The sequence below is a fragment of the Mixophyes fleayi genome, chromosome 5 (assembly GCF_038048845.1).
Source record: "Mixophyes fleayi isolate aMixFle1 chromosome 5, aMixFle1.hap1, whole genome shotgun sequence".
NCBI classification, from domain to species: domain Eukaryota; kingdom Metazoa; phylum Chordata; class Amphibia; order Anura; family Limnodynastidae; genus Mixophyes; species Mixophyes fleayi.
The window spans coordinates 271,712,481-271,737,758 of NC_134406.1; the positions used below are offsets into that span (position 1 = coordinate 271,712,481).

Consider the following 25,278-nt stretch of genomic DNA (forward strand, 5'->3'; position numbering starts at 1 on the left):
GGTTTTTAATATATTGTGGTGACCCACTCCTCTACGCAGTCCAGGTACATTTATTGGTGCGATTCATAAAAGTTCAGGGTTTTTAATATATATTGTGGTGACCCACTCCTCTACGCAGTCCAGGTACATTTATTGGTGCGATTCATAAAAGTTCAGGGTTTTTAATATATATTGTGGTGACCCACTCCTCTACGCAGTCCAGGTACAATTATTGGTGCGAATCATAAAAGTTCAGGGTTTTTAATATATTGTGGTGACCCACTCCTCTACGCAGTCCAGAAAGATACCTTGTTGCAACGTTTTGGACTAATAACTATATTGTGAGGTGTTCAGAATACACTGTAAATTAGTGGAAATGCTTGTTATTGAATGTTATTGAGGTTAATAATAGCCTAGGAGTGAAAATAAGCCCAAAAACTTGATTTTTAAACTTTTTATGTTTTTTTCAAAAAAAATCCGAATCCAATACCTTAAATCCGAACCGAGACCTTTCGTCAAGTGTTTTGCGAGACAAATCCGAACCTCAAAAATAACGAAAATCCGGATCCAAAACACAAAACACGAGACCTCAAAAGTCGCCGGTGCACATCCCTAATTTTTATGGACTGATCACAGGGCAGATTTAAGGGTCAGCCCTGTTTTTATTTTTAAAGGAAATAATGTTATATATCAAATAATTCCAATATTTTATTGCATTCAAAGGTTCTTCTAAATATATCCACTGTGTCATAAATGATGCAGTAAATGGACTAAATGTGGATTTACTAAAAAGTAGAAATGTGGAGTGTTTCTCAGCAACCAACCAGCAGTTAGCTTTCATTATTACACATTAGACAATAAAATTAAATGTCTGATTGGACGTTCTGGCCTTTTGTAGTTTTGCATGTTTTCACTTTGTTAGTGACTGGCGCTTAGTGAATGGCCCCTAGTGAATGGCCCCTAGTGAATGGCCCCTAGTGATTTCTCACTGCTGAGGGTACCTCTTGCCCCTTTGCTGGGTAAGATGTTGAAATAGATGACTTGCTGGGGACCCTGTGACTATAGATCATGGATAAGATCACTTTCTGTATCGTTCCCTCTCGCAGCTTGGTCAGCGTCTCCCCGTTCGCTGGACAGAACGACAGAGAGACCTTACTCAACGTACAGCAGGGTAAGATCAGCTGGAGCTGCCCAGGGTTCACCCAGCTGAGCGCCAACGCCAAGGACTTCATGAAACTGACCATCCAGATGTCCCCGGAGTAAGTCTGTTTTATGTGTTCGCCCATCCGGAGACTGAAGGTCACACGTTCTACCTTACTGCTTATATCATGTTTTTATAGCAGGAAGAGGGTTTAGCTGTGTTTCGTTTTCGTGTAGTGGACAATACGCAATGATGATGACCCTCAGTGGCTCTATCTATCTTCTCCTGATTGGTTGATTATGTATTGATCACTCCAGGTGGTAGTACTTAAAACATTAGCATTTTGGCTATCTATTATATCAATTCATGGATGTCTATTCGTATCACTTAAGTGACCTTTCCCGTTAGATTTTTAAGGATGTTTGTATTTAATTTGATTTGCATTTTGTTTTTGTGTTTGTATTTAATTGAATTTTCAATGGAGCATCCACCTTTCAAATGTCTAAGGGGCACATTTATCATTTAACGTTGAAATAGAGAAATGGTTATCAATCCTTATCGGACGGATAAGTATTGATTCATTTCTCAAATTTATCAAAACCGGAGTACAGAAACAGCAGTCCCGATAATCTGCTGTTTCTGTGAAAAAAAAAATCATACTTACCTGCCTCTTCGGAAGCGCTGTCTTCGGGTCTTCTCCTTACTCTTCAATTGCGCATGTCCAGTTCCAAGAACTGGACATGCGCACACAGATCCCCTCTCTGTCTCTGCAACTATCATTGCAGAGAGAGAGCTGTGAGTGACAGGGAGGGATCATGTGATCCCTCCACACATGCGCTGTCCAGCTCTGCTCTCCGGAGCAGAGCTGACAGCATTAGATTTCCTCATGTACGCCAGCTTCAGCTGTTCCCGAAAAAAATGTTTTTTCGGGACTTGTTAGATTGCGGCCAGGAGCAGTCACCATTCTGTTGAATGGTGACTGCTCCCAAAAACGAAGAGGAGTGCAAAGCAGCAGATATCCATGATATCTGCTGTCGATGCACCCTTAATAAATTTGCGGAGGACACTGTGGGACCTTAATTATCCGTTAAAAGCACTATCGTGCTTTATTAAATATGCCCCTTAATAACACAGTCAAGACACTGCTCTCTGTTGACACTTCATTACAGAATTATATTGTGTAGACATAGTGTAACCTCTACTGCTAGCATTGTTACATCTGTACGCCATCTTCATGCTACCGCGGAGTGTAATCATACCCACTTGTATGTCTGACGTATGCTTGGGGCAAACGTTATTGTTGAAATGCGTCTGACTCAACACATACATGTAAATACATTTTCTTTGCGTGCGTCTTATCCCACCGTATGTTCTGGATGAATGTTCATCTACCTCTATCTGAGTCCCATAAAGTGCTTATTTTAATACTATACCGTTTCTCTTGTCTTTCCCTATTGTCAGCGCACGGCCCAGTGCCACAGATTGTATCCAGCATAAATGGTTTGCGGTAAGTTCCTGCTTTGTTTGCGTTATTTCAGCTACAAAGTCTTTGCTGCTGTGACATTGATAAACTCTTTGTAATACACTTACCCCCAATAATAATTCCATTCATTATTTATTAGGCGTTTCCCCAAATCCCGGGATACTTGTCTTCAGTGTCTATAAATCTGTGAATTATCCTGAATAGCTGCAGTGTTACTTCTCTCGGAGTAATAATACTAATAATGCTAACACAAGCTGTTAGCTAAAGCCAGAGAACTACCGAACCGTGCAGCCGTCAGCGCCATCTACAATCAGGGATCTCAGCGGCTTTTGTGTGCTCAAAATATTTAGTCAGACATGTCGTCCTAAAATGGGGTGTTGGGAGCTATGGCACTAAGGGGGGTAGGGTGATTTAGCATTGGACACAAGTGCAATTGCGCTGTGTAATTTTGGGCTACATGTAAAATCATTTGGACTTGCGTTGCTGTTTTGCGCTGCTCACATCTGATACTTGCCCGTCCTTGCGCTGGAATCAAAATCAAGGCCATTAAAGTGCAAGTATAGTAAGGACATGTAGACGCTAGTTAATTATGTAGATGCGTCTTGTTTTGGTTACAAGCTCATTTCAGTACATTCCTGACCAGGCGTAATTTCTGCATTTGCACGTTTTCAAGCTGCTACTGCTGATGGCCGTATATTTTCTCCATACATCAATAAGCTAGAGTTAAGGTTACATGTATCTAGACGTGGATACATAAATGTGCAGAGGCATATTTGTGCATACATAAAGGGAAACTTTTATGTACAACAATAAATCACTCCCTAAGCTCCCTGCATCTGGAAGCAGAGAATACCATGCCCACCGGACTGGCATATAGCTGCTCGATGTTATACTCATCGCTCAGTGGAGGGAAACACTTTTATCTCTGCTTCTGTCACAGCCGTTATTTTATAACCTCAAATCCGCATAGGAAATCAGAAGCCAGACAACCTGAAGTTCCACTTAGATAAATGGCCCTAACCAATTTGCTCTCAAAAACTCTGAAACATATCAAGTGAAGCTTCTTAATGGTATGTACCAGAACAACTAATACCAGGCAGGAAGGATGTTTAGGTGGTATTGTTACTTCCCACATGTAGATGCACAGTAATTTCCGTAAACATGTGTTAGTTTGTCTGAAGAACCGCTGTAGTCATCAAGCAGCTATTCCATCTCTATCTTCAGGGGTTTGATGGCTATTGATGTATTCTTATCATAGGTTGGAAAATTAAAACAGTTTACTGGTTATTATGGGTTACAGCACCTTTCACAAGTCCAGCGGGTTCCATAGACCTGCCCACATGTTTTATTTCTTAGACACAAAAATAAAAACAGAAATGGGAAGAGAAAAATGAAAAAAGAAGTTTGCTAATAAGATGCTCTATCACCTTTAATTATATACATTTTAGGGATCATCTCAAAATTAAAATATAACTTTTATTAAATTAAATTAAATAAGCGAAATGCCACAGCCTAAGCAGATCTAAGCGAAACGCGCTTCAGCGTTCTCACTGTCTGCACCGTTAATCTTGATTTACTAGGCAGCTACTATACAATAATAATATTGCTCCAATAAACCCACATTTAGTTTGGAGTTAATATCTAAGCAGACAGCAATACACTCCCTGTATCTTTAGGCATGGTTGTGATCTCACATCGGGACAGCTCAAGGGATTAACACTTTGAGTGTATTTGCTCTAGTAGAAAGGAATTACTGTAGATATTCTAACATGTAGTATTGCTAACATACAGATATTTATATATAACAAAGGTTATCAGGGCAACTTATATATCTCTATAGTGGAGAGAAATTACTTTAGACATTTTAACACATAGGGGTATATTTACTAAACTGCGGGTTTGAACAAGTGGAGGTGTTGCCTATAGCAACCAATCAGATTCTAGCTGTCAATTTGTAGAATGCACTAAATAAATGAAAGCTAGAATCTGATTGGTTGCTGTAGGCAACAACTCCAATTTTCCAAACCCGCAGTTTAGTAAATCTAGCCCACAGTGTTGCTAAACCTGTGGATATTCACATTTAATAAAGGTTATCAGGGCAACTAATATATCTCTCCATATCTCTGCCATAAGTCCTTATATTAATATAGAAGATTGTTGGTGCAGACAGCAGTTATATCTTGACCACTGTGTATGCACAGCATTTGACTTTATATTTCGCCTATTTTATTTAATTTAATAAAAGTTATATTTTAATATGAGATGATCCCTTAAATGTATATAATTGGAGCTGATAGTGCATCTTATTAGCAAACTCCTTTCTCTTTTTTCTCCTTCCATTTCTATGATAATTAAGTGTAAGATTGCACCCGGAGCAACCAGCATCTGACTGCATATATAAATACTGAACATAAAAATATAAGATATTGCAAAAGAAAAAAAATATTCCTTTGACATGGAGTCCAGATGGGGACTCAGCTCCCTACAATTAGTGCGATAGTTTCTTTTTATTACTAAAATAAAACAACAAGAATTATAGACAGTAAAACATTCACACTGCAGCTTCTCACTCACACAACGTAGAATTATCCACACTCTGAAATATCTTTGTATATTATTAAAGTGTAGCAATCCATAACAAAATAGAAGTGGGCGATACCTCGTTTAGTGAGAATTCTGCAGTAGATTGTTTATAAATGTTGCTGACTCCGGTTCATTGTGAGTCAATATACTTTTCATTTCAGCATTAATACGTGTAATATGTAGTAATATGTAGTAATATGTAGTAATACGTGTAATATGTAGTAATATGTAGTCGTCATGTTAAAGATCTTGGGGTCCGTTTCTTTGTTCTAGGAGAGCGCAAGCCCAGAAGACACAAAACCAATCAGCTCGAAGAATCTAAGATTCCTTGTGGCGCGCAGCAGGTGGCAGGTGAGCACCTCATCCGCTTTACAGGCGTTACTTTGTATCTGTCTAATGGAAATACTTACAGATGAATATATAATATGCTTATTATTCGATGTCAGGAAGCTTCTAATAAAGTTTCTTGCAGCGTTCACTGGACTGTCATTGTTTTTGTCTTTGCCTCTCATCTGCTCCCAGAGATCTCCTGTCAATCTTAGTCATGAACGATATTCCCCTCACAGTAAAATAGCTTGGGGGCTTGGCCTAGGGGCAAAGGGTTGGGTATAGGCATGACTATAGTCCAGAGAACTTATATTAGAGGGAAAGATGTAGAAGACTCAACCCCCTAAATGTTAGAATGATAACGTAAGACTATGTCTAACTATGTACTAATCCCAATTAAACAATATAAAATGTTGAGCTTGTAATGCTTCTTAAAGCCTAAAGTCTAACGCTCGTTCACAGAGGACAAGATTGAAGCCTTTCAGAATTGTAGCTCAAGTCTAGTGTTCAGCTGGTGAATGGCAGAATGCAGAAATGTCTGATCACCAGAAACTCACCTTAGTGAATATGGGACCTGATTCATTAAGGATCTTAACTTGAGAAACTTCTTATTTCAGTCTCCTGGACAAACCATGTTACAATTCAAGTGATGCAAATTATTATTCTGTTTTGCACATAAGTTAAATACTGACTGTTTTTTCATGTCAGTTTTTGTTGGTATATTTAAAATAAAATAAAAAATCTGAAAATTGATTTATCCCTGTGGAACTAATGTTGAGCATTTTATTTCCCTTATGAGCCATATACATTATCTTCTTTATCCATTTGCAGCGCTCTCTCATGTGCTATAAATCTATCCTGGTGATGAGGTCAATTCCTGAGCTTCTGAACAGCAAGCTGGAGAGCACGTCATTGGGTGTCCCCAGACACTTAGTGGAATGCAGCAGTTCCTCGTCTAGCAGTGGCTCGTCTTCCGATAACGAGAGCGATGTTAGTCCCACCTCCAGAGATTGTAATCCCTCGCTGGAATTGCACTTGTCAATTTTCAAAATGTCTGAAAAGGATAGAATGGAACAACCATACACGGTAGAGCCGGAACCAGAAACAGATGCCAAAGAAATCTTAGTAGAAGAGAAGATGGAAAGCAAAGACATCACGCTTCCTGGGATCCATGACACATCTCCGATGAATAGACACAAACGAGAACATAATAGAGTTACTGGCTTGGGTGAAAGTCAAGGGGAGCTAGAAGAAGCAGAAAAAATGTTAATTCATTCTGTAGAGACGTCACCAAGAAAGCAACCTTTGAACAGAGCGGCTACCATTGAAGTCGGAGTTCTAGCTTCTAAGAAACCAAAGACTGGATCCTTTGTTAGAGGTACTTCTGCAGATAGTGCTTTGCTGCTTCAAAGAGGAATTGACAAACCACCATTAGTCTGTGTGCCAAGACAGAGTATAATTAATAGTATGTTCTATAACCAGGCTTGTGAAGGACCTGCTATGGCCTCCAAGGATGGGCCTTTTAAAGAGAAAGAGTTCATCAAGCACCGGGAACGTGCGCGCCGGAGTTTGATGAAAGCAGGATACTCACAGAAGATTTTGAGTGGTTTGCGAGAGCCACTTTTGGAGCAATTTGCAATGGAACAAAGGATGATGGCACAGGATAAGTCAATGGCAGACCGAGATGGTCAACTAAGCTCTCTGAAAAAATCGGCTTCATTTGATGCAGCAAAGGGGCCTTTGAGGTCCTCTTTTAAAGCTTCTAGCAGAAGCCGTTCCCTTGATGACTACAAATCAAGACCCTTGAGTGTTTATAAAGGGACTTTTGTAGAAGAAGTAGATCAAGATCATTCAAAAGGTGCAAAAGGGGTCATTAATACATTTGACACAGACACTAAGCATCATGCTGAAGGGTTATTGATTCCAGATGATTCCGCACGAGCTACAAGTGCACCACCTGAGGTCCATCAATATTCAGCACCTGTAAAAGTGTCCTCAACGCAAAGGCCTCTTTCGGCTCCACCTATAGGGAGAGACAACACCATTATTGCTGTTTTACATCAACAAGCTTCACTAGACACCTTTGGAACTAAAGAGAGATCATCTTCTGCAATGCTGGAGGGAGATGAAGGCACTATAATTGCATTTGTGAAACCAAAACAAACGGCAGAGTCAGATTCTTTAGCAACGCAACCTTCAGCAGTAATATATGACGCAGACAAAGTGAGATGTACGACTCACCCGACTGAATTGGTCAGTGAAGAAAAAGGACAATCTTTAGACATTAGCGGTGGAGTGAAGTTTACAGTCCATACCATTTGTGATAAAAATGACTTTCTTACCTCTGATACCTCCACGGAAAAGGCTTCAGATGAAGTTAAATACCATGAAGACTCCGATAAAAACAAGAAGAGAACTGAAGAGGTTTTTTCAGAATCTACGACACAAACACCAGTTCAGTTTTTACAGTTTAGTGATGACAACACAAGAATAGCCGTGATACGTCAAGGAACTGGGGAAGTTTTATCTTTAACCAGAGACATCACAGTTCTTGAAGAACATGAAAAGTGCCCGGTTTCAGTTATTCAGCCATGTGCACCAACTTTAGACTTTCCTATCCAAATAACTGCAACCACAGGGCCATCAGGAGATAGAAACCTCCCAGATACCATTACATCCCAGTTATCTTCTAATTGTTATCCAATAGAGAAATGTACAGTCACACTGGTTGAAGATGCAGAGAAAGTAAAACCTTCCATTCATCACAAACTTGAACTCGGTAAAGATCATCATAAAGAAGTTTTTCCATCCCAAATATTAGAACATGACATAAAAGTATCACTTCCAACAGTTCATGGTGACTTTTCTTTTCAGGGCAGACAAAGTGTTAGCCAGGATTTGCAATTCTCGGTGTACAGTGATGAACAGAGTGCTACTTTAGAGGACTTAGTAGGTGAGATGTCTTCTTTGTCAGAAGAGATGGATGTGTTGGTGAGTGAACAAAGGCAAATGGGCCAAGGGGATATTCCTTTTCCACCGGTAATTGATCAAACCAAGAATCCAACAGGACTGCAAGACGCAGGAAATTTGACAGGAGATTGTCTTGCAATGGAAACAGACCCTAGCCCATTGGATCAAAGTGCAAAAGAACCACAAGTCACATCAATCTCACAGTGTAGCTTCTATGAATCCCTATCTCGGGCTCAGGTCTCACCTCCATATCATGAACAGTTTGAAGAATTCACCATTGAAAGTCGCAGCTCTAGTAAAACATTTATTTCTCATTCTGACAGTTCCGGAACAGGACAAAGATCTGACAATTTCTCTGACTTTGAAGAGGGGGGCAGGCATTCGGAAGTGTCACTGCTGGAGATTGGAGAAATTCATCAGAATAGATCTTCGACCAGTTCCGAACTTTTAACACTTGGCCCTTTTGATTTTGAAACTACACCTTCCCACCTTCAAAATTTTTATGATATATTTACATTTCCCCGACAGCCCCTTAATATTGATAAGAAGTCTTCATCATCTAATGAACAGTTTAATTTGTCATCCGTGGCATCACAACATGCGACAGACTTTGGTGAAACAGCAATGGAAACTTCAATGGAGGGCGCTTTAATGGATGCAAAGAGCGGCGTTCAAATTCAACCATCGCAGTCTGACCCTTGCAAAATTGCGAGTAATGAGAGAAAATCCTCAAGAAAACGTATCAAGCTCTTCCGTCCTCATGGAAAGTCTGAAACCGTTGGGAAATCCACAGAGCAAAGTCTGAAACAGAAAGTCAAAGCTTCAGTTGCCAACATTTCTCGGATGATCAAAGGAAAACAGGGAAACGGGAAAGAAGGTGAGTGATGAGTGCACTGATTAATGAAAGTTACGTTAGGAATTAATTTTGTATTTACAAATATGGGAATTACATTCTCCACAAATGAGGCGATTATGTCAGAATGAATCTTCTAACAGTAGATCTAGAACTTGCATAATTGGGTAAAAGCATTTTTGGATTTTCCAAAGTCTTTAGTGAGTTATAATAATTGTATCTAAAGTACAGATGGAGTGGACTTTATGGGAGCAATTAGCTCATGAGGCCCATGATTTAGCATCGGTTTGAGAACTCATTAACACCCTTTCCTTGGAAATAAATGTGCTATAACACTTGCATTGTGGGGTGGCAGCAGAATGTGATCTACAGCCTACTCCACCTGTATGCACTTTGTATTATACATTTTAGTGTATATTGTAGAATATAAATGTAATAAGGAACATTCAAGTAATATGTAGTCTCATTCCTGACCACCTTTTGCAGACATATGTAAGACATTAAAGGACGATTCCACCTTTTGGATGAAAAAATTAAGAATTAACCACTACCTCTTCTTTTTAGCCTCTAGGAACTCCATGCTCTGCACTGTAAGAGTTAATATTGAAGTTCTGCCCCCTGATTTTCAGTAGGCCACAAACAGAGCCCTTTGTCAGCCCCTTGTCTAGTTCCTAGATTTTATCAACCTCTATGTTGTCGTTTCTTATGTTCACTCAAGGATGATAAAGCCAATATCATACCAATTATATTTATATGTTTATAGCAGACATCTGTGCTTCCCTGATAATGACTGATTTAAATCCTAGGTCCATCTGAAGTGGCAAAAGTTCATATTCATGAGCAAGCTGCAGTCACCAGGATATCTGGACCTGTCAAGAAAAAGGGTCTCCCTTCCTTCAAGCTGCCCAACCTCACAGCAAAGGACAAAGGTAAATGTGGCAGGATAAACTATCTGCAAGATATATCCATGAAAATGGGCAGGCATTCGTAAACATTAATAAAATATATAAGCCTGTTAATTTGGAGATTCTCAAGCTTGTTTCATTGATTCATTTAGGAAAGATGTTGTTTTATTATTGGCCTGATCTGTATCTTTTAATTGATAATTGATAATACATAATTGCCAACACTGTATTGCTAAATATAATTACCAAGTCTCCTGCTCTGTGCTATCTGTCAAATATATATATCTGTTTAAAGTTTGTAAGTCATATACTATCAGTTGTTATAGACCATGTGTGAAAGGTACTAATTTTATAATACATGACAAACCTCAAGGAGTGAACTGATAAGGGATGTAACAATTACATATTCTACCTATAAAATATCCATAAACTTAGTAACTAAAACAATCTCCAATCTGTCCACTTTTCAGTGTCCCAAAATATTTCTTTCTAAATAGGCTAATTATGCTTTTAGCCCTAGTGATAGCAGGATCAGAAGTTTTATGTGTTCATACAAAAAATAAGTCACTAAAAAAAACATTTGCCTATAATGGTGCAATGTTGGGCCCTGTTGCTGTTCCACACTTTTCAAAAATGTTATTTATTTATCATTGTGTATATAGTCAGCATTGGATCCTCAAAAAATTGGTTTATTTTCTTTATACTCTACTGTGACTAGCTGTAGAACTATCAGACTACTATAAACTCAAGTCACCACTAAGATTATCTGAATCAGGCTCTGGAGAACCACAATCTTCTGTTCATATATATCAAGATTGATCATATTAAACAAAATTCTCACACAAGCCAGAGTGCTTCATACAAAGACTAGGAGGGCAACAATCAGCTGATATAAATCCAATGCTTTATACAACTCCAGTAAACCCAGCAATTCGTACTATATGACCTGGAATTGGTTGATGTTAATTTGCTTAGTTGCCAGTGCTCTCATGTAATGGGTCCCAAGACAGAAGTCATTTTAAATTTGGTCCAGAAGATATGACCACACTTCCATCCGGACAGAATATGAAATGGTCACTAAATTCAAAACCTTGTCCTACAAAATATGGGCAGTTTTACAAACCAATTGAAGGCTATATCCACCCGAAATGAAAAATTTAGTTTTTGGGTGAAATTAAGTGAAGTGAAATACAACACAAAATATCATTTACCTGTGTCTACAGATCTTGAGTAGCAGATCCTGTCTCCGGCTCCAGTGGTTCTTGTTCTGAGTTGTCAGAGCCCCTCCCCTGGTCACTGGTTAGAGGCCTTGACAACCGTATTGTTAGTGTGACCATGGCATGCTGTAGATGGAGAAAGGATCTTCTGCTCAGGTCCGGTAGATGGATTCATGGGCGTTCTGGAGCCCAGGTAACACTTTATATATTAGCACCTTATTTTTGTTATCATATTTTCCTTCAGATATGTAATAAGTATGCATTTCCACAAATCTAATCCAAAGATTACAATATACAAAAAATTGGAATTTAAGTTGTTGTTTAGATGAAATATAAAATGTACAGAAGTTATCAAAAGAAAATACAGACTTATACATTAGTAATTAATAGTTGTTTGGTGAAAGCTAAGAATACAATGTAAAACTATATATTATCAAAAATCAATCTATAGTATTGAGCACCCCTCATATTGTTCATTGGGTAACAGAAAAGAATGTATTGAGATAAAAATATTTGAACAGGAATTTAGAAATAAAAATAATATTAATTAGCCTGTAGTTTTGCAGAACCACATGTCAAATTGTGTTACATACTATTGATGGAAGAGTTATGGCTGTACTGGTGTATCCCCTGAATTAGTGGGATAACGTAATAATAATATTATGGTTTCAAAAGTTCATTCATAACTCCCTGCAAATCCTACAGTTATAATGTATTGTGTATTTGTTCAGGAACGGCTGTGCAGACATTCACCCATACCATGTTGTTCCTACTACATTGTGGGACTTTATCTGTTACCTCCGTAAATAAACAGAATTTTCTGTATTGGCAGCACCAGCTTTTGTTGAGGAGCTGACAGATCAGACTGTAGTCGTCGGTCATTTAGTGACATTATCCTGCAGGACCGCCCAGCCTGTGACGGACGTGGAATGGTATAAAGGTAAAGCCGTCCCAATCGGTGAACGCCGTGTCTAGTAAAATGTTTCCCGTTGACAGAAGCAGTCACTTCCTACAAGCCATCTACATGAGATGCACTTTAATTTCATGCTTATCCCTACTGGATTTCTAAGCATGACATAGAAAATTGCGGAAACACGATGCTACCTACAGACAGACTGTAACCCACTTTGGTACTCATCAGTGTAGGTTAAGGATTTTATAGAGCTTGCTACAATTGAAGACATAAACTACATGCATCCAGGGAGGCTAAAATAAATCTGGTCACACATGCTGCTATACCATTAGTGATATCAGGAAATTTGCCTCATATTGTATGGTGTTACCCCGAAATTAGTCCACAGCCCAATTATAATCCAATCAAATTCAGTTTGATCATTGCCGGGCTTGATTGTAATTGCAGTGGGTAAATGGCCACTATTGACCTGATGTTCAGTAATTGAAAAGTCCCAGTGATTTCAGAAGATATGTGATTACTCGTAATGTGTATTGATTGCCCAGATCTTGTCCAGTTTGGTCACCAATCTGATTGGCTCATTTGTGGTCTATATAACAAACAACTAATTCAAGCTACACTCACAGACGTCCCTCTACTCTTTATTGTTCTTGTATGTTTGATGATGAGTCAAAGTTTTCCTTTACTAAGTGTGTGGACTAGGCGTGGAAAGCACTTAGTTTTGGGCACCCATTGTAAACAAGATTTCATTTGCAGAACAACTTTATTAAAATGGATAAAGGGTTCACATCCATTTCCACTACACTTGAATAAGTAAAACTTTTAATGATTAAGAAAAGATACAAATTACACTTATATCTTGTGGCATTTATAGCAGGACATTTATATTGGTGTCCCACCGTTACACAAGTGGATTTGGAAAATCCCTTCCCCTTTAAAAGGTGTTCTATATCACCCGTTGAAGGGGAAGGTGTTCTATATCACCCGTTAGAGGTGAAGGTGTTCTATATCACCCGTTGAAGGGGAAGGTGTTCTATATCACCCATTAAAGGTGAAGGTGTTCTATATCACCCGTTGAAGGGGAAGGTGTTCTATATCACCTGTTGGAGGGGAAGGTGTTCTATATTACCCGTTGGAGGAGAAGGTGTTCTATATCACCCGTTGGAGGAGAAGGTGTTCTATATCACCCGTTAGAGGTGAAGGTGTTCTATATCACCCGTTAGAGGTGAAGGTGTTCCCCCTAAATGTGTAGTAAAAGTGCACCTGGAGGGGTTTTCTTTTTGCTCCTTTTCTGTGGGTGCCTGTGAAGTGGATTATAAATTAGAAGGGTCACCCACTCCTGTAGAATAGCTCAGACTGCTCACACAAAATACACACTCTGTGACCGTAAAACCAGTATCATAGAATACACACACTCTGGCCCTAAGAAGTAAAATTCATTTCTTGTTAGTTTTACAGGTTTGCAAATCCATCTAGAAATGCACATGTGCAAAGAGTCACTTTAAAGCCCCCTACTAACACTTTACGACCCCCCACGCCCCATTCATTTTTACCTTTGCATTCCTCTTAAAATACTGCTTGGTTTAACTTAATTTGTGGTCTAAATGAATCATGAGGGCAAGGGGACATCGAGAAGATCTGTATATTATATAGGTCAATATTGTGTTATTACATTGCTCAGAGTATGTCTAGAAACGCTCTTTGTAACTGGAAGGTCCCATTAAAGGATGAGGCCCAATCGCTCATTTAAATTATTTTATCCTACAAAACATAGTCTCATATTTACATGCTGGTGGTAATGTAGGGGCACTCGTATACCCATGTGCCCAATGTGCAATCATCATGAAGCTCCCCTCGATCTGCCAGAGAGCGTGCAAACGTTGTCACTAGCAAATGTGTAAAGATATAGGGTGCACATGTGCAAAATAAAGAATGTGACGCCTAAGAAAAGAGCATGTCCACCATGCGGTTCATACTAACCAATTAGCCTTATTTTTACGTGTACATTTATTTCTCTTGCTCCTTAGAGCTCTCTGGCTCCTTAGAGCTCTCTTGCTCTTTAGAGCTCTCTTGCTCCTTAGAGCTCTCTTGCTCTTTAGAGCTCTATGCTCTTGGGACAAACAGTCCCTATGTCTTGGCCTCTCTGCTTTCAAAAATAAGGCACTTGCGAATTTGCAGACTCAACTATTATTGGCTGTTGCAAAATCATGTGATCACATGCCATTGGGCATCACCAAGTGCCCACAAAGAGGGCAGAGTAGACCCATCTTACTGCCTTAATGTCTGGCCCATATGAGACTGTTATTCAGAACCGATCCTGTGTCAGTTTCTTAGAATATATTCCTAGAGTTCATCCACTTTCATGTAGCACTCATCACATTAGGAGATCATTTGGTGAATCCTGCCCCCCATACTTCACCACGTTGTTTGGTTCCTAGTACGTTTTTCAGATATGAATCCTACTAGTCTTCATGCTTTGGCAACATGTTGCTCACACTGCTATAAAACTACAGCCCTTCAACGCCTCAGAGCCACATGTTCCTTGCATGAAATTAAGATGGTCCTGGTATTCGGAAATGACTGTTCCCTCTCTCTGCAGACGGGGTGACTATTCACAGTAGTGAGAGAGTCCTTATCTCTTCTACGCTGAAGAACTATCATCTTCTCACCATCCTGGTGGTCAACGCTCGAGACTTTGGGATCTACGCCTGCGTGGCCACGAACGTGCTGGGCAGCGCCTCCACCTGCTGCATTATAAAGAAAGCCGGTGAGTGGTCAATGTTACATCATCGCAACGGGCACATTGTGTGTTACTTACAGATAGACGTAAGATGCTCCTACCTCCTAACTGTCCCAATTTCAGTCTTGATTTAAGAGGGATTTTTTTTATAATAAATATTGAAATCATTAAATAATAAGTATTATAGATCTTACCCCAAAACAAGGCTCAAAATCCACAATTCCTAACTATCCTTCATATCATTCAAATGTGTGTGGCTCAGAATGAACACTTCCAGTGAATAGCAAAACAAAATTAGATCTAGGGCGCCCCAACAACCACAGCAGCCTTGAACAAACTGAATGGAAAACCACTAAACCACTAAATCAATTTGAACAGACAATGGTTTGTACAATGGCGCTCAGCAACTTGTCAGACAAGGTGCAAACTAAATGTCAGAAAAACATACAGACACATGTAACATATATAATGAAGTGAATCAAAAAAGTTCCATAAAATCTTTAAAACACTCCTGTGTCATATATCCTGAAAGGATAGGTGTCTGATGACCTCCCCAAAGGTGTTATACTTACATCAACAGGCAGACGACAAACAACATCAATAAAGGGTTTCTACATACTCTCTTCTCTTGTATCCTCTTATATTGATAAATCAACCTTATCTCTACATCATATATGCTGATGGTCTCCCATCCAAGTATTGACCAGACCCAATCCCGCTTAGCTTACAATATCAGTCAAGATTAGGCTTATTCAGGGTAATGTGGTTAACTTCAATCAAGGGTCTTTATATTCTTTTTTCTCTTGTATCTTCTTTCTTCTTACTCCCAAATATTCATTCATGGAATAGGAGACAAAAGAGAACAAAGGCTGAATCTAGGCGGATTACCCTTTTAAAAACTTTATTGCAAAATATTTTAAAACTTTAAAAAACAAAATACAGCCCATACAAGGTAGTATTGATAACAGTCAATCTTCCTACCAGAATCTCTCCTTTCAGCTGCATATAGCAAAATAATCTTTAATCAATATTTTCTAGATCCAATCTTTCTTGTATAGTAGCTCCAGGGTATTGGTGATCAGAATCCAGTTCAATATATACCCAACAATAACCAACGCGTTTCGCTCTAAGTATAGATCGTTTTCAAGGTTTAGGATGTGTACAATATGGACTACTATTTATAGTGATAGTGTTTCAATCAAAGTCCTTCAATTAATTATCATGAACATCAAAACAATAATAAATAAATCAACATTTAAATGCTAATATTCATTTGAAGGATTACATAATTCACAAAAATAAAAACAATCTTAGAATCTTACTTACACAATCTTCTAGTGGTTGTCATAGCAACTGTTTAAGCTAACTGCCGTCTTCCTGCATTTAAAACAAGCTGGATATTTAATATTTTTTTGCATTAAAAAGCTCTATCCTTGATAGCCAAAAGATCCTTTCAACATATAATAAAGTATTGTTGGTTTAGATCTCCATGGCCAGAGACAGTAAATGCTTTATTATCAGAAGGATGAAAACAACTTGTGTTTTTTCCTAACGTAGGAAAGAAACATTCGATTTCCTTTTCCCTTGTTACAAAATCACTTTATACATAATTCCCTTCATATATGCTTAGTCCAAAAATTTAAATTCACTACATATGCAAAATAAACCATGTTTCTAATAAATATGATAACATGAATAAAAAATAATTGAAAAATACAAATCTATAATCGATCCAACCTTATATTAACAAATCAAACTCATCTCTATGTCATATTTGCAGATGGTCTCCCATCCAAGTATTGACCAGACCCCGTCCTGCTTAGCTTCCGAGGTCAGTCAAGATTAGTCTTATTCAGGGTAACGTGGCTAAATTAGTAAAGTAAAATTTATCACATTTATCTAACCAAAAAATTACTATTCACTTTAAAAGCTTTTTAACCCCCAATAGACACAAGGGCGAAACTTGTCAAAGGAAATTGGAGAACAAGGAATAATATTGTTATTTTAGCTAAAAATGAAATAAATATATTTTTGATATGAAAACTCTTATCCCACGAGGACTTAATAGTGACTTCAAACTCAAATGCTTTTTAGAAGAATAAATTGATTTTGGAATATTCATTAGTCTATTGGGGGTTAAAAAGCATTTAAAGTGTATAGTCATTTTTTGGGTAGATAAATATGACAAGTTACTGAGTGCCATTGTACAAACCATCGTATGTTCGACTTCCGTTAAATGCTGAATGTGTCCGACATGTAAATGAAATATTTTTATTGTTGGGAGCCTCAGTAAGAGAAGACAGGAAGACGGTGGGTTGTGAATATTTTGCCTAAAATGAAAGATTCGGTCAAACAGCCTAAAGAGCTGAACCTCAGTGGAGGAAACTTCTGAAGGAAAAAATATATATATGGATATATCCCCCAACAGGGAAAATCACTGTGGGCGCTGACCAATCACTATAATACCTCCAGTATTGAATAATTGTAAACATATAAATAAAAACAAGTCCACAAAATGTCCAATAATTTCTTATTTGATCGCTGCTCCTTAAAAGGTCGTTGTGCTACAACCTTATTGCTCAAAAGACAACGAGAAAAGAAAGAATTTAAAGAAACGCTTCCAATTCGGACTCCAAGGTGCCACCATATAATAATACTCGTCAGTATGTGTTAAAATGTAAACAATTTAATAAACATTAGAAACATAGGTATAAAAGAAACAATATATAAAAATAAATAAAATAAAATTTGTGTTAACCGACAACTTCTCCCCTTTCAGTGCAGATAGGGGGAAGTGTTTATTGATCAGTTTTCAATCCGTTTGTTTGAATGACTACTTTATAAAGTCTAGAGAGATATAGCTCTCTGAATACGTTTCTTTAAATTCTTCTTTTTCTCGCTAAGTTCTGAAGGACAGGACCTTGGTTGGTCTCTACTTCTGGGATTTAATGAGGGAAAGTCCCAGAAGAAGGGGTCTCCTGCTGGGCCCAGATTACTCGAGCCTCTCTTTCTCTGTGTGTTTTTTGATGAATTTAAGGGGGAAGGGACCCCAAACCTGTATCTACATAGGGCCCCATTGGGTCTTAAACAGCCTCTGGTAAATGATTAACTGTGAAGCTCGGTTTTGGGGTCTCACATCTCCCACCACTTTAACATTTTTTGTCAGGACATTTGCGGGACACGGCCGCACTGCATTGGGGCGTACCACATCCCCTTGAAGCGTGCCTAGCACCCTAAACCGCCATCCTCTAAAAATACCAAAGCCGCTGCTGAACGCGCCTCTCGAGTCAGGAAACAAATCTTAACTGTTCCCTAAAATCAAGACAGCCCTGACTAACCCGGTCCAGTTGGGAGGTTTGGGCTCTTCTTTCTTATGTATAAAGTTAATGCTAGGAAAGCCTTTTAAGTCTCTTAGTTCTGCATATGTCGATGTGAAGTGATTTTAACTTACACTATTTGTCCCCTCAATGTGCTTTTTACACACCCGTGCTAATTTACATCTCATCTGTGTACATTTACTTACTTTACTTTTTTACGGATACACTAAAAGTGTATCTACATTCTATTGTTTATTATGTGAATGTACAATTATGCTGGAACGTTGTAGAATAACTGCTCCACGATACATAGATTTGTATATGATTATCTTCAATATACACAGTGTGGAGCGTGATCTAAGTAAGGGTTACAGAGACCATGGGAGGGCAATGTAAGTTTCCATCGGTGAAACGGATGGACGGCGTAAAGATAAATGGTGATGATGATGACAGCGTGGTGATCAACTGACAATGAAGAGTTGAGAAGTGAAAACAATGAAATATGACGACATATTCTGAATGATGTAGAAGGTAAAATGAGGAATACCATGACACAAGTGATCTATGAAAGAGGGAAGAGCTGTATTGGCAGCAATAATGGGTCTCATTATCACATCACCCTATACGTGATTGGGGTTACCGCCATCGGAGCCTGTTTATCAAGTATACTTGGTACCTATAACTCCGCTACAGTTGTTATGTTGACACTGTCCCAGGATGGCGTTACCAGAACTAAAACGTTTAAAAAAATAAAATAAAACAAAAAACATATTTCTTAGGGGGAGATTGAATTCCATGTGAAGCGCCGCAGAGCGTCACGTGATGAGGATCCGCTGTGACGTCCGCCCCCTGTGAGGAGCGAGCAAAAATAAGCGAAGGTTTTAGTACCGTAGTAACCAGACGTGAGCACGGGGCACATTGTGGAAGACTTCTGCACCACTTCATGGTTAATTGAACCCCCCCACAGTTTAAAAATATTTATTAAAATAAGTAAGATAGTGTCTACTAATTTTATGTTAAAAAACATGTATATATGTATGTGAAATCTGGGCGTTCACTTCCATTGCACGTGAAACAGCCGACTACCGGACTTAGGCACAGTTATGACGTCTGGACCGGCGCAGCGGTAAGATAACTATTATCACGCCAGGCAGTATAGCCGGGACAGGTAAACAAACAATGTTTACGAAATAAGAACATTATTGGAAAGAAATATAAAGCTCACCCTGCCTGCAAGTGTTTATAATGTAACAACTTGCAATATAAAGTCCATTCTGGGAGTTATAATTGCTAGGTAATGATGACGTCAGATATTTGAGTACAGTAACCGTTGTTTCCGTTTGTATCCTAAGTGTTACCTCTGTATAGAGGGAGGTCTCTGAAATACATATAATAATATAACACGTTTCACTCATCAGAGATCCCATGCTGCCCCTCCAGCCCGGACGTAGCTCAGGTGTACAAGGACGGAGCTCTTCTCGTATGGAAACCCGTAGAATCCAGCACTCCCGTAACGTACTTCCTACAGTACAGGAAGGAGGGTGAGTATTGTAGTAGAGGAAGGAGGGTGAGTGTTATAGTAGAGGAAGGAGGGTGAGTGTTGTAGTAGAGGAAGGAGGGTGAGTGTTGTAGTAGAGGGAGGAGGGTGAGTGTTGTAGTAGAGGGAGGAGGGTGAGTGTTATAGTAGAGGGAGGAGGATGAGTGTTGTAGTACAGGAAGGAGGGTGAGTGTTATATTAGAGGGAGGAGGCTGAGTGTTGTAGTACAGGAAGGAGGGTGAGTGTTGTAGTAGAGGGAGGAGGGTGAGTATTGTAGTACAGGAAGGAGGGTGAGTGTTATCGTAGAGGGAGGAGGATGAGTGTTGTAGTACAGGAAGGAGGGTGAGTGTTATATTAGAGGGAGGAGAATGAGTGTTGTAGTACAGGAAGGAGGGTGAGTGTTATAGTAGAGGAAGGAGGGTGAGTGTTGTAGTACAGGAAGGAGGGTGAGTATTGTAGTAGAGGGAGGAGGGTGAGTGTTATAGTAGAGGGAGGAGGGTGAGTGTTATAGTAGAGGAAGGAATGTGAGTGTTATAGTAGAGGAAGGAGGATGAGTGTTGTAGTACAGGAAGGAGGGTGAGTGTTGTAGTAGAGGGAGGAGGGTGAGTATTGTAGTAGAGGGAGGAGGGTAAGTGTTATAGTAGAGGGAGGAGGGTGAGTGTTATAGTAGAGGAAGGAGGCTGAGTATTGTAGTACAGGAAGGAGGGTGAGTATTGTAGTACAGGAAGGAGGTTGGGAGTTATAGTAGAGGAAGGAGGGTGAGTGTTATAGTAGAGGAAGGAGGGTGAGTGTTGTAGTAGAGGAAGGAGGGTGAGTGTTGTAGTAGAGGGAGGAGGGTGAGTGTTGTAGTAGAGGGAGGAGGGTGAGTGTTATAGTAGAGGGAGGAGGATGAGTGTTGTAGTACAGGAAGGAGGGTGAGTGTTATATTAGAGGGAGGAGGCTGAGTGTTGTAGTACAGGAAGGAGGGTGAGTGTTGTAGTAGAGGGAGGAGGGTGAGTATTGTAGTACAGGAAGGAGGGTGAGTGTTATCGTAGAGGGAGGAGGATGAGTGTTGTAGTACAGGAAGGAGGGTGAGTGTTATATTAGAGGGAGGAGACTGAGTGTTGTAGTACAGGAAGGAGGGTGAGTGTTATAGTAGAGGAAGGAGGGTGAGTGTTGTAGTACAGGAAGGAGGGTGAGTATTGTAGTAGAGGGAGGAGGGTGAGTGTTATAGTAGAGGGAGGAGGGTGAGTGTTATAGTAGAGGAAGGAATGTGAGTGTTATAGTAGAGGAAGGAGGATGAGTGTTGTAGTACAGGAAGGAGGGTGAGTGTTGTAGTAGAGGGAGGAGGGTGAGTGTTGTAGTACAGGAAGGAGGGTGAGTATTGTAGTAGAGGGAGGAGGGTAAGTGTTATAGTAGAGGGAGGAGGGTGAGTGTTATAGTAGAGGAAGGAGGCTGAGTATTGTAGTACAGGAAGGAGGGTGAGTATTGTAGTACAGGAAGGAGGTTGGGAGTTATAGTAGAGGAAGGAGGGTGAGTGTTGTAGTAGAGGGAGGAGGGTGAGTGTTGTAGTAGAGGGAGGAGGGTGAGTGTTATAGTAGAGGGAGGAGGATGAGTGTTGTAGTACAGGAAGGAGGGTGAGTGTTATATTAGAGGGAGGAGGCTGAGTGTTGTAGTACAGGAAGGAGGGTGAGTGTTGTAGTAGAGGGAGGAGGGTGAGTATTGTAGTACAGGAAGGAGGGTGAGTGTTATCGTAGAGGGAGGAGGATGAGTGTTGTAGTACAGGAAGGAGGGTGAGTGTTATATTAGAGGGAGGAGAATGAGTGTTGTAGTACAGGAAGGAGGGTGAGTGTTATAGTAGAGGAAGGAGGGTGAGTGTTGTAGTACAGGAAGGAGGGTGAGTATTGTAGTAGAGGGAGGAGGGTGAGTGTTATAGTAGAGGGAGGAGGGTGAGTGTTATAGTAGAGGAAGGAATGTGAGTGTTATAGTAGAGGAAGGAGGATGAGTGTTGTAGTACAGGAAGGAGGGTGAGTGTTGTAGTAGAGGGAGGAGGGTGAGTATTGTAGTAGAGGGAGGAGGGTAAGTGTTATAGTAGAGGGAGGAGGGTGAGTGTTATAGTAGAGGAAGGAGGCTGAGTATTGTAGTACAGGAAGGAGGGTGAGTATTGTAGTACAGGAAGGAGGTTGGGAGTTATAGTAGAGGAAGGAGGGTGAGTGTTATAGTAGAGGAAGGAGGGTGAGTGTTGTAGTAGAGGAAGGAGGGTGAGTGTTGTAGTAGAGGGAGGAGGGTGAGTGTTGTAGTAGAGGGAGGAGGGTGAGTGTTATAGTAGAGGGAGGAGGATGAGTGTTGTAGTACAGGAAGGAGGGTGAGTGTTATATTAGAGGGAGGAGGCTGAGTGTTGTAGTACAGGAAGGAGGGTGAGTGTTGTAGTAGAGGGAGGAGGGTGAGTATTGTAGTACAGGAAGGAGGGTGAGTGTTATCGTAGAGGGAGGAGGATGAGTGTTGTAGTACAGGAAGGAGGGTGAGTGTTATATTAGAGGGAGGAGAATGAGTGTTGTAGTACAGGAAGGAGGGTGAGTGTTATAGTAGAGGAAGGAGGGTGAGTGTTGTAGTACAGGAAGGAGGGTGAGTATTGTAGTAGAGGGAGGAGGGTGAGTGTTATAGTAGAGGGAGGAGGGTGAGTGTTATAGTAGAGGAAGGAATGTGAGTGTTATAGTAGAGGAAGGAGGATGAGTGTTGTAGTACAGGAAGGAGGGTGAGTGTTGTAGTAGAGGGAGGAGGGTGAGTGTTGTAGTACAGGAAGGAGGGTGAGTATTGTAGTAGAGGGAGGAGGGTAAGTGTTATAGTAGAGGGAGGAGGGTGAGTGTTATAGTAGAGGAAGGAGGCTGAGTATTGTAGTACAGGAAGGAGGGTGAGTATTGTAGTACAGGAAGGAGGTTGGGAGTTATAGTAGAGGAAGGAGGGTGAGTGTTGTAGTAGAGGGAGGATGAGTGTTGTAGTACAGGAAGGAGGGTGAGTGTTGTAGTACAGGACGGAGGGTGAGTGTTGTAGTAGAGGAAGGAGGGTGAGTGTTGTAGTACAGGAAGGAGGGTGAGTGTTGTAGTACAGGACAGAGGGTGATTGTTGTAAAAGAGGGAGGAGGGTGAGTATTGTAGTAGAGGGAGGAGGGTGAGTGTTATAGTAGAGGGAGGAGGGTGAGTGTTATAGTAGAGGGAGGAGGGTGAGTGTTATAGTAGAGGGAGGAGGGTGAGTGTTATAGTAGAGGAAGGAGGCTGAGTATTGTAGTACAGGAAGGAGGTTGGGAGTTGTAGTAGAGGAAGGAGGGTGAGTGTTGTAGTAGAGGAAGGAGGGTGAGTGTTGTAGTAGAGGGAGGATGAGTGTTGTAGTACAGGACGGAGGGTGAGTGTTGTAAAAGAGGGAGCAGGGTGAGTATTGTAGTCAAGGAAGATAAGTGAGTGTTGTAGTCGAGGAAGGAGGGTGTGTTTTGTAGAACTACAAAAACCTATCCCCCTCTCTCTCTATCTCTGTCTCTCACACACACACACTCTTGGTCACACACTCTCACTCTTTCACACTCTCTCACACACTCTTTCTCGCACTCACAACAGTCGCCCTTAGTCTGCACTCCTAGTGGAGGTGAGATTCAGTAGATATATTATTACCCAGACTGTGCTGTGTTAGTAAAGTATCTGCGTCATCTCTCTTTGTATCCTGGGATTAATGAAAACCAAATGTGTGAATCACCAGGATCCCGGAAGGGACTATGTAGCCACAGATCCAAGTATAGATATAAATATACGGAATAGAGACACAGCACAAACCGTCCTTGACTGTACATGATCTCCAATATTTACAGCAATAACAATTGAAGAAACCGTTTTTCTGACCAGCATAGTGTCACTTCCATCAGTCTGCGGAGATATGTCAACGGCCGTGAAAGTAAAGAGTGGTGACTGTAATAACGCTGAGCTCCTACGCGGATCCACCATGGACCCGAGATCGGTGTCTATAAACTCCTTGTCCTGCTCTGCATGTCTCCCTTGTGTGCGGGAGTGACACTGCTGTCTGCGATTGGATACAGATTTTAAAGTACGCTCCCTTTTCAGATACATTTGCAGAACACAACTTTATTAATGTGACCATTCCTTACTTTACTGTGGACGCTCGTATATTTCCTGCACACTGATTGATGACACCATGCTGGTCATAAGAGCTGGCACTTTAATTGAGAGCTTCTATATTAGTATTGCAGTATAGATTGAAATCATGGACACAATCCCTACAGAAACTATTGCATTGTGGATCCTTTACATATATTTATTGTTATATCCTGCAGAGGACAAATGTGCCCCCCCTCCCCCTACTCTTGTAAATGTTCTTCATCCTACTGACCCAGGTGAGGAATGGAGAGCACTGACACTGGATGTCTCTGATTGCTGCTACACTACCCACAACCTCTCTGAGGGACACGTCTACTCGTTCAGGATAGCTTGTATCAGTAAAGCGGGAATGGGTCCTTATAGTAACCCCTCTGTGGGTGTGAGGATCGGAAGGAGAAGTCCAGGTGAGTCTTCCAACATCTGTCATCCATCTATCTATCTATCCATCTAATATCTATCTATCTATCTATCTATCTATCTATCTATCTATCTATCTAATATCTATCTATCTATCTATCTATCTATCTATCTATCTATCTAATATCTATCTATCTAATATCTATCTATCTATCTATCTAATATCTATCTATCTATCTATCTCATATCTATCTATCTATCTATCCATCTATCTATCTATCTATCTATATCTATCTATCTATCTATCTAATATATATCTAATATCTATCTATCTATCTATCTAATATCTATCTATCTATCTCATATCTATCTATCTATCTATCTATCTATCTATCTAATATATATCTATCTATCTAATATCTATCTATCTAATATCTATCTATCTATCTATCTATCTATCTAGCTCACATCTATCTCATATCTATCTATCTATCTATCTATCTATCTATCTATCTATCTAGCTCACATCTATCTCATATCTATCTATCTATCTATCTATCTAGCTCACATCTATCTATCTATCTATCTATCTATCTAGCTCACATCTATCTATCTATCTATCTATCTATCTAGCTCACATCTATCTATCTATCTATCTATCTATCTATCTAATATCTATCTATCTATCTATTTATCTATCTATCTATCTATCTATCTATCTATCTATCTAATATCTATCTATCTATCTATCTAATATCTATCTATCTATCTAGCTCACATCTATCTATCTATCTATATCTATCTATCTATCTATCTA

General features: G+C 39.9%; 1 protein-coding gene across 1 annotated transcript in view; it reads left to right on the forward strand.

Annotated features, from left to right (window-relative positions):
* The window catches only part of LOC142159335 (obscurin-like), a 54,258-nt gene that overhangs the window by 19,824 nt on the left and 9,156 nt on the right, over positions 1-25,278 (forward strand). Inside the window, exons 9-17 of the mRNA XM_075214136.1 lie at positions 1,086-1,238; positions 2,582-2,627; positions 5,460-5,537; positions 6,345-9,360; positions 10,143-10,265; positions 12,291-12,398; positions 14,971-15,138; positions 19,847-19,969; positions 24,341-24,508. Coding sequence (XP_075070237.1) covers positions 1,086-1,238; positions 2,582-2,627; positions 5,460-5,537; positions 6,345-9,360; positions 10,143-10,265; positions 12,291-12,398; positions 14,971-15,138; positions 19,847-19,969; positions 24,341-24,508 — 3,983 coding nt within the window. The remainder of the gene's footprint in view (positions 1-1,085; positions 1,239-2,581; positions 2,628-5,459; positions 5,538-6,344; positions 9,361-10,142; positions 10,266-12,290; positions 12,399-14,970; positions 15,139-19,846; positions 19,970-24,340; positions 24,509-25,278) is intronic.